At 37.1% G+C, this 10,164-nt stretch overlaps 1 protein-coding gene across 1 annotated transcript; it reads left to right on the top strand.

Annotated features, from left to right (window-relative positions):
• Positions 1-282: 282 nt before the first annotated feature.
• On the top strand, positions 283-1,237 carry LOC131066167 (uncharacterized). The gene has a single exon (XM_058000867.2). The coding sequence runs from the start codon at positions 433-435 to the stop codon at positions 949-951; it is 519 nt and encodes a 172-aa protein (XP_057856850.1). The 5' UTR covers positions 283-432; the 3' UTR covers positions 952-1,237.
• Positions 1,238-10,164: the final 8,927 nt, after the last annotated feature.

Below are 10,164 nucleotides of genomic sequence, written 5' to 3'. Positions count from 1 at the left end.
AGACAAGTGGCGAGGGTTTTGTTTTATTTGGAGTAATAAAACAACACTTCCACAAAAGTTGAAACATGACATATTTCATGCATTTACCCGTCATTTGCATGTTAAATTGTTTCAAAAATGAATTTTTATTTACAGACACTTTGATGTCATTGTAGATGCCTCTCGGCATAATTACACTTATTCCATAGCAACTAAAAAATCCAAAGAAACTTTAAAAATAAATAAACCGATTAGGTACCTACAAATACCCGTCCACAGATTAGAGATTCAAAACAAGTGGGCGGGCTAAGAGAGATTAAAGTGAACACTGAAAGGGGAAAAAAGTGGGCACGAAACGATGAACGGCCAGCCGAAACCCGAAAACCACTCCTACGGGGATCAGCCGCCCCATAAATCAGGGCAATCAGCTCTGCTCGGTTTGCCCCGCTCGCAATGGCATCTTCCAAGAGCAGATGCAGTGCTTCCGTGCTTTCTTCCCTATCCTCTCTCCGCCATTTTCAATCTACTTCTTCCCCCAACTTCTCAGTTCACGGCTCCTCTTCTCCCAGCCGAAATGCTTATTCTTACTCTGCAAATTTCGATTTTGCAAGATCCGTGTCGCCAAAGACAAATCTTCAGGCCCGCCGCCCGGTCAGTTCTGTTCCGCCCAATCCAGTGAGGAAGATGTGCCTGTGTTCACCTAGCAATCATCCAGGTGCGTTCCGTTGCAGTCTCCATAGAAATTGCCCCACTTCCTCTGCGTCCCCCAATTCTCAGCTACAGATACGTAGATCGGCGATGAAAAATTCGATTGTGAGAATCGGCAGCATGGAAGGAGGAGAATGGGTGAAGAGGGCACTCACTTCGAACATCCGCCCTTCCTCTCACCAATTGCGAAGGAGAACGTCTTTCCGCCCGCAGCCCAGCAGGCTCCGCCATGTGACCAGAGCAGAAGACGTAGATTTTTCTTGAAGCCTGGCTTTATTACCTGTGCTAGAAATATCCCGTTTCGGGTCAATGAACACGCAGTGAGGCACGTGGGCGGTACAGGGCCGGTCCAGGAATAGCGCGGCATTTCAATCGTCTTTCTGCGAGAGTTAACTAGTTCCTTCCATGGCTAGATATATTCTTACCTGGTTTCCCATGCGACCAGCGTACATGGGTAAATCAGTGTTTCCAGAAACTAAACCCTACCAAAACCCCCATATGGTTAATTATATATTGTACATTAATGATCTCAAACAATTCTATTTTATCATTTTCCTGGGCAGAAATGGAATTCTATAATCATTAGATTTTGCTATATAGAAGAATTTATATCATCTATAAGGTCATTCTATTAATGGATATGAGAACACAAGTCTTAGACTAAAAACTCATCAATTGAGGGGTAACAATCGAAAGATATCTATTTTGTCAAAGTTATATAAGTTAGACACAATTTTAGCTTCATCTCTTATGATGCCAATGTCTTACACTCAACAAGACTAGATCTACCAAGAAAAACAATCAATATAAATACTTTAAATACATTTTATAAAAGCATTGAGATCTACCAATTTGGAGCTATATTACTTATTAATAAAAATTCCATCCCAAAGAAAGCCCTTAGACTTGTAGTATTTGTGTGTTTTGTGCTTTCTTATGGTCATTCAATGGAAGTATTATAGTTGTTGTATATGAATTTAGTGCTATTTAGCTTCATCCCTTATGATGTCAATGCTTTACACTCAACAAGACTTGATCTACCAAGAAAAACAATCAATATAAATATTTTAAATACATTTTATTTTTAAAAGCACTGAGATCTACCAATTTGGAGCTATATTATTAATACCCCATCCCAAAGAAAATCCTCAGACTTGAAGTATTTGTGTGTTTTGTGCTTTCTCATGACCATTCAATGGAAGTATTATAGTTGATGTGTATGAATGTAGTGCTATTAATATTGCTAACTCTGTTTGATGGAATTTGTATGTCCTTGCTAGTTTGCTTATGAATGTGGACTGAATTGGCCTCAACCACACTCTACACTTAAATGGAAATGAAAGGTTGAACATCGATTGATCACATTTTTCTAGTGTATCACCTCTTTTTTCTTTACTTCTCTAAGCCCTTTTGTCCTTCTAATGCTTTTCCCTAACATGCTAAAAAAATAATAGATTAGCACTAGTTTTTTTTTTGTTTAATAGTTATAACAACTAGTTATCTGACACCAAAGAAGGAGCTAAACTTCTTTAAAGATTCATCATAATTTTAAAACAACTATTGTTTGAGTGGGTTTTCATTATTTAGATTTCTTAAAACCAGAAAAGCATAGTGGGTGCAAATCTCTTCACTATATTTTGCGAAATGTGTCATAGGAAAAAAGTTTCACTTTATGAGAAGACCATCATAATTGCTCCTTAGGAAAGTTAACCTTTCCTACACTAGTTAGGGTTACATACATTCACCTTCATTACGACTACCATCTTCATCTATCTTGGTATTGATTCCTTGGTAACCTTGAGTTGGGTTCGCTACTACAAAACCTCAAGAATTTTTAAAAATGACCAGCGTGAGAATTGACTTGGTCTTCTTACTAATTCAATAATAATTAATTTATGCTCTAAATGGTTCAAACAAGAATCAAAATCTATGCTATCAATACATAGTTATCCTATTTGAAGTGCTTACACTTGCATCCAAACTAGTTTATTTAAAGTGGTTATTCTCTTTGTCTTTATTATCATGGTAAAACTTACAGATTTTTCTTCTTTAAAGTATTTTATATCACCTAGCAACTCCTATCTATCAAGCTAACATAACTTGTGCATTTTATGAGAAGGTTCCAAAAAAGAGATCGATTAGGTAATGTATTTGTTTTTGTGCAACTACCACTTTAGCTATGAACAAGGAACAACTATTTTCTTTTCATACAACATTCATTACAATGGCAAGAATAAGTGTTCCATTGTGTGGGATTCTAGAAGAAATTTCAATGATGTAGGAGTATATCCTAGGTTAATAGGTGATTTTGTATCAACCAAAAAGGGTTATTTTTATTTTTTATTTTTGTGTTACACTTTCTTAGTTTGATTTTAGAATTAGAATTTTTAGTTTTTTATTATGTTTATGATGTTTTGGATATTTACTATATAAATGTGGAGGTATTTTATCTTGGAATTCTTACTATGCATGCTCATAGAGGGTTTAATAACACTTTCTACAACCTTATAAATAGTTTGAATTGTTTAATAATGACCTAATCATATTTCTTGGTTTAGAAGTTGTTTGATAGTTTCATTAGAATATAGACCTTCACATTTGACCTTTAGAAGTCAAATTTTACCAAGATTCGTCTAGTATCTTTCCAATGCCCAATTTTAAATTCAAATTTCTAGATCTTTGGTATTGTGAATTCACACCATAAGGACATGTATCAAGGATTTATTATAAAGTTGGATTCTTGCATATGTAGACCTTAGTGTTTTAGAATCTACACAAGCCTTGTTGGTATAATCAAATTGTAAACTGTATCTATCAATGGGTAAGTGCACAAAGATGGTGGTAAAAAAGGGGGGTATAAGTGGACACTTTTTTTTTTTTTTTTTTTTTTTTTTTTTTTTTTTTTTTTTTTTTTTTTTCTGAAATCAGGTCAACCTGAACTTGGAGGCAAAATTTGAAAGTCATCCATTCAAGATATGAAGATATTCAAACAACGAATATTGTAGTACTCTAAATCTAGTTTCCAAGCAACTAAACTTTTTCAAAATTGGATAAGATTAAGGGGGTCAAATCCTTCGCGCACAAAAAACAGACCCTGATTTTTTCAGAAAAACATAACATAGTGTCTAACGTGCGCATCAAAAAAGTCATAGCTAGATTTAGTATTTTGACAAATCCTTTGTCAGAAAGATAGTGAAGAGTGAGCACTAGAAGATGTGTATTTTTTTGTAATTTTTTGTTGAGTATTTTTTTTAATGATTTTTCCAATCGAGCACATCTTGAAAATTAGGTACCTGTTCGTGCGCGAAGCATAAGTTGCACTAAAAAAATTGAAAATACATATTTTTTTTAAATTGTAAACAATCAAGTGCACTACAATAATATATAAAGTTTTTTAAATTTGGATAAGTATATCAAAATTTATTAAAAAAATGGTGCATGTATGTCTGTGAGAACTATGGAGACACTAGTAAAAGAAATTCAATAATAATATGTTATTGTTGTTCAATTTTTTTTAAAATTATATGGTTAGAAAGCTCAAAAGATGGGTGAAAATATGGTGGTAATTCTAGAAATACCTACTTGATGAAGTGTAAACTTGATGATGACAAAGTCGAAAAACCAAGTTGATAATATAAAACACGTCAAAAAGGAGGGAAATGAAGGGAAATCAAACTTCCAAACCATAGCTTTGTCATACAAGCCTATTTCCATGCCTAAACAATCAAAAGCGCGTACAGGGTACCTATGGTATAAAAAACGCGTACGGGGTACTTATGGTGTAAGAAGCGTGTACGCTTTATCCTAACTATAAAAAGCGCGTACGCGCTAAGTTTGTTTAAATTTTAGGAGTGTGTATAATATGATATTGTATATATAATATGTGTATATACATATAATATAGAATTTATATATAATATAAAAATATATAATATATAATATTTATATATATGTATATAATAATATATAATATATAAAGTATATATATACACACATATGTGTGTATGTATGTGTATTGTCTCCCTCTCTCCCCCTCTCTCTCCCTCTCCCCCTCTCTCTCTCTCTCTCCAATATATCTTCCTTTTGTTTGCATATAGATGAGGTGATAAGAAGATTGACAAGGTGGTCGGTTTTCTTTTTTCTTTTTAAAGAAGATAGGATATAAAGTAGAACGTTTGAAGAAGATGAACATATTGGCTTCTTTGGATCATGTGGATATATTGGTTGGATAATCTTTATGGGTCGTATGGTGTACTAAGGGGTCATATGGTGTCTTATGACCCTTTAGGTGTTGTTATGGGTCATATGATGTTCTATGATCCCTTAGGACACCATACGACCCCTTAGGACTCCATATGGTGTCGTTATGGGTCGTATGGTGTCCTAAAGGGTCATATGGTGTTCTATGACCCCTTAGGACACTATATGATCCCTTAGGTGTCATTAGAGGTCATATTGTTTCCTAAGAGGTCATATGGTGTCCTATGACCCCTTAGGACACCATATGACCCCTTAAGACACCATACGACCCATAATGACACCATATGGTATCCTAAGGGGTCATAGGATGCCATATGACCCCTCAAGACACCATACGACCCATAAAAACACCATATGGTGTCCTAAAGGGCCTTATGGTGTTCTATGACCCTTTAGAACACTATTTGGTGTCATTATAGGTCCTATGGCGTGCTAAGGGATCATATAGTGTCCTATGACCCCTTAGATGTTGTTAGGGGTCATATTGTGTTCTAAGGGTCATATGGTGTCCTATGACCCCTTAGGACACCATATGGTGTCCTATGACCCATAGGACACCTTATGACCCCTTAGGACACCATATGGTGTCATTAGGGGTCATATGGTGTCCTAAGGGGTCATATGGTCTCCTACGACCCCTTAGGACTCCATATGGTATCGTTATGGGTTGTATGGTGTCCTAAGAGGTCATATAGTATTCTGTGACCCCTTAGGATACCACTTGGTGTTATTATGGGTCTTATGGTGTGCTAAGGGGTCATATGGTGTCCTATGACCCCTTAGGACTCCATATGACCTCTTATGTGTCGTTATGGGTCATATGGTGTCCTAAGAAGTCATATGGTATCCTATGACCTCTTAGGACACATGCATGGATCCCTAGGATACCATATGACCCCTAAGAATGCCCTATGACATGAAAAAACACAAAAATGATACCATATGACCCCTAAGAATACCATATGACATGAAAAAACACAAAATGGTGTCCTCCAAGTTCAGGTTCTCCTACGACCCCTTAGGACTCCATATGGTGTCGTTATGGGTCGTATGGTGTCCTATGACCCCTTAGGACACATACGGGTGTGTGCACAAAGATGGTGGTCAGAAAAGTGGACACCACCCAAAAAAAACTTGGAAAAACAAGCAGCACGTACATGGTTTTAAAATTTCAAATTCCCGCGTACGCGCTTAGGTTTGTTCTTCCCGAGCCTAGAAAAGGTAGCGCGTACGAGCTGCTTTTAGGAAAATGAGCGCGTACACGCTACGCCTTGGAAAATGAGCGGTACGCGCTGCTCATAGGAAAATGAGTGCGTACGCGCTAATAATCCAAATAAAACCGCGTACGCGGTGCCTGGTAAAAAATGTTTTTAAAAAAAAATTGGGTCTCATTTACCCGTAAATCGCGTTTTTAACTTCGTTTTTTCCCCATTTTCTCACCTAAACCACGAACGGGGTGCTAGATTTGTCCTCTAGGCTATTGATCAAGGTTAGTTTTTGTTTATTTTTGTCTTTCTTTCTGGTTTATGCAATTTGTTTTACATTTTGATTAGGTTTTTTCATTTTTTGTTTCAAAAACTAGATTCTTCTAATCCAGAACAAGAACAACCAAATGCACCTCTTGAAAACCCACAAGAACAACCAAATGCATCTTCTGAAAACACACAAGAACAACCCCCAATTCCTCCTTTTGACCGCACAACTGAAACATAGGAATAATTAATTAATCAGTTAGGACAAAATACGTCTAAAATCAATAGACTGATTGTAAAATTGAAAACTTCTGAACTTGACCATCATCAATCCCTCGCCACTAGCCTAGAAACATTAGCTAGTGGTGCCATAGCTGTTTCCACATAAATTCCAAATGGGGAAGCTTTAGGGATAGGTGTCGTCAATTCTATGCCAATGGGCTATCATATGATGGAGTAAAAAACAAAAATATTTCTAAACAACAAATATGTGCCCTTTTTGTTGATCCCAAAACTGGTCAGTCATTACCTCTTAATGCAAAGAGGTTTCCCATACATTGGTGTACCAATGCGTAGATGAAGAATATTTTTTGGTAGAGGTGGTGGATGGTCTTTGATGATCCACCTTGTAATAATTCTGAGGTGCCATTATATTTTTTGAGAAAAATATATTGTGAGTTTGTGCTCAATGTGCGGCCAAACTATTTTGACATGAGAGAGTTTCATGGTAGAGGTGGTGGCTCTGCCCAAGATAGACTTGGAGCCCATAGGCGATTAACTGCAGAGAGTCGCCGCCCCCTAGCACCCAAACCCAAGGTGCATCAGGCTATCCCATTAGAGATGAAAGAGTCGATAGAGCTACAGACTCTTCAGGCGGCCACAACATTGACTAGTGCCATCACCCAACATGGGACATCAATAGCACACCCTATTGTATTGGATGATAAGTCATTAGAGGGCGACAGAGAGCCCATCAAGCATATGTGTGTCAGTTGCTCGGGGATATGCTCGGGGATAGATGATGCAGCTGGTGCAGATGGATACTCATATCATCTGTGCATAATTTGCGGTTGTAGATGTCAGACTCACACGGTTGAGGATGTCGTGCTGACAGATGAGTTGATGGACATGGTGTTTTCCCATGAGCCATAGACACAGGTGTGTTGATTTGAATTCATAACATTTTATTTATCAGTCACTTTAAATTTGTAATTACATAAATGAATTTTCATTTATACATCGATTTAAATTGAGACAAATAACATGCATTTCAGGATGCAGCAGAGGTATCCCATACACCTCCCCTAGTTACCATAGCTGCAACTTCGATGCCTGAGGTATAAATTTTGTAACATGTTAAAATAGAATAGTACACTTTGAATTCAAAAAAATACAAGATATACTAACTATCTTTAATGCTTGGTCCAATTTCTGGTTTGTAGGTGTTGACAGGGGATGAAATGTCCCAGATTGATGACATCATGCTCTCAGCGATCGATTTTGGCCTACAAGGCTATACGGTATCATATTTTGTACAACTCTTTTTATGTATTGTTTTCATGGAATATGCAAGTCATTTCATTTTAGATTTTTAAAATTATGTTCAATTTATTATCTGTACTAATATCTCATGTTAATTTTGTGTTTTTAGGGTACCCCCTCTGCGTCTAGGGCTAGTCCTAAGAAAAAGAATTCCTCGAAGACGACAAAACGTGCGAAGAAGGTAATTGAACACATTTTTAGTTGTACAATTGTTTGAAAATGTTGAAATCAGGGGTTTGTAGATTGATTAGTGTTTTTTGTCTATTTTACATGTACAACGACCATTGAGCTTTGTGGATATGTTGAATGCACCTGATTCACTCGCGGATCAAGAGAGGGAGGAGGTATGTATCTCTACTTTATTTTCTTTATTTCATGATTATATGCACGCATAGATGTGAACTTGTGATATATTATAATCTTATAATTTTTTCATACAGGAAATATCCATACCTATTTCGTCAATGGTGAACCCTCCTCCTTGCACTGGAGAAGCATCTTAGGATCCGGTACACTTTTGTTTGATATGTAAAATTAATTGTTTTCAACCTTCAATACTTATCATTATATTAATTGTATTTAATCTTTGTACATTTTTTGTATAGGTAATAGTGGCAGTTTCTACATTGATGGTGAGCCATCCTTAGTCCATTGGAGAAGCATCTCAGGCACAGGTATGTCATTGTTCTCTATATTATAGCTTTTAAGTGTTTTTGATATATTTATGTTAGTACATTGTATTAATTGTACATTTAATCTACAATAGACTCCTTCATGGTACGGCCATAATGTGGATCCATTTAAGTATGTCTTCAAGAAAACTCCTAAGAGTGACAAGGAGATGAGAACGAAGACATTAGCTCCTGGATCAACTGATGAGGTAATCTACATTTTAATTGCAAAGGAATTAAAGTTAAATGCATAGTTATGTTGTTAATTGTGAACTATTTTCTACAAAAGAATTCTAACTTGGCTTTTGAATTGTGGTTTTGCAGCCATCTACAGAGTCGCATACTGTGTCGAAGAGGCTTGATTTTGATGATCCACCACAAGTTTAGGATCATATAGTGTTAGTTTTGGTCATAGAATGACCAATACATGTAGATATATTCTACATTTTTATTGTATATCGATTTGGACATGGCATATGCCACATTTTTGTAATACTTGTATTGACTTGGCAGACATGCCTTTTTTTATATATTGTAGCGTCCTAAAATTGCGACACTTGCAATTTCGACTGCATTTGGGTCTTCACGATGGCGATGCAACACGAAACCTGAATGGAGACCCCGAAACTTGTTCATGACACCAAAAACTGCATTTTTCCAGCACCCTGGCCTGATCCTCCTTGCACCCCACTGTCCCTGGAGGTGGGACCATGGCGCCCAGCGCCCTGGTCCCCCAGGACCATGGCGCCCAGCGCCCTGGTCCCTGGCCCTATTTTGGGCCCGGTCTCCTATGGGACTTCGAGTCTTTTTGTTTGCAATTTGGAAAATAACATTTCCTGGTCGGCCTAAGGTCGGGAAAATCAGTCTTTTAACCCTAATTGGCAAGTATATAAACTACTTTTCCTCTCTCATTTTGGTAAGAGGAAAAAGGGCGCGAAAACAATATTCAAACATTCAAGCATTCAAGCATTCAAGCATTCCTTCAAGCAATTGATCATTCTAAGTCTCCATTCAAGGCTAAGTGTTGCATTCAAGACAAGGATTCAACCATTGAAGAGGAGATCACATACTACAATATACAACATACAAAATACAACAACATCTATACCTTCGCATATAAGGATACAAACATCCTTACAACAAGGTATTAGTACTTGTTTTACCTTACATTTACAGCATTTCTCATTTCTTGGTTAATTCCAAAACCGGGGTTTGACCTAAAGGCAAACCCCTCATCCCTAACCCCCCAATCGTCCTCTCTTTTCTGTGTGTAGGTTACAGGTACGCAGCTGAAATTGAAGATCTGGAATCCTTGTGCAGAGGAGAACAGATCCCCCTTCGTTTCGCGGATTTTCCGGAGGACCGTGTGCATGTCGGGCGCCATCGTCCCGTCAACTTTCGCTCAAATTTGCAGAACAGCACCGTCTTGACATTTTACTGCTAATTCCAGGTCCGCAGCTTCATATCATATTCCTATCTCTGTTTATAAGTGAATCTTTCCTGCTTTACATGCATTCCTAGTTCAATCTTTC

Source organism: Cryptomeria japonica, chromosome 5 (genome assembly GCF_030272615.1).
Source record: "Cryptomeria japonica chromosome 5, Sugi_1.0, whole genome shotgun sequence".
In the NCBI taxonomy this organism is placed as follows: domain Eukaryota; kingdom Viridiplantae; phylum Streptophyta; class Pinopsida; order Cupressales; family Cupressaceae; genus Cryptomeria; species Cryptomeria japonica.
Note: the sequence above shows the minus strand (reverse complement) of the source record. Positions and strands in the feature narration are given on the sequence as shown.

What these genes read in the sequence shown, in the direction of transcription:
- LOC131066167 (XM_058000867.2), top strand. Translation starts at nt 433, where the DNA reads ATGGCATCTTCCAAGAGCAGATGCAGTGCTTCCGTGCTTTCTTCCCTA.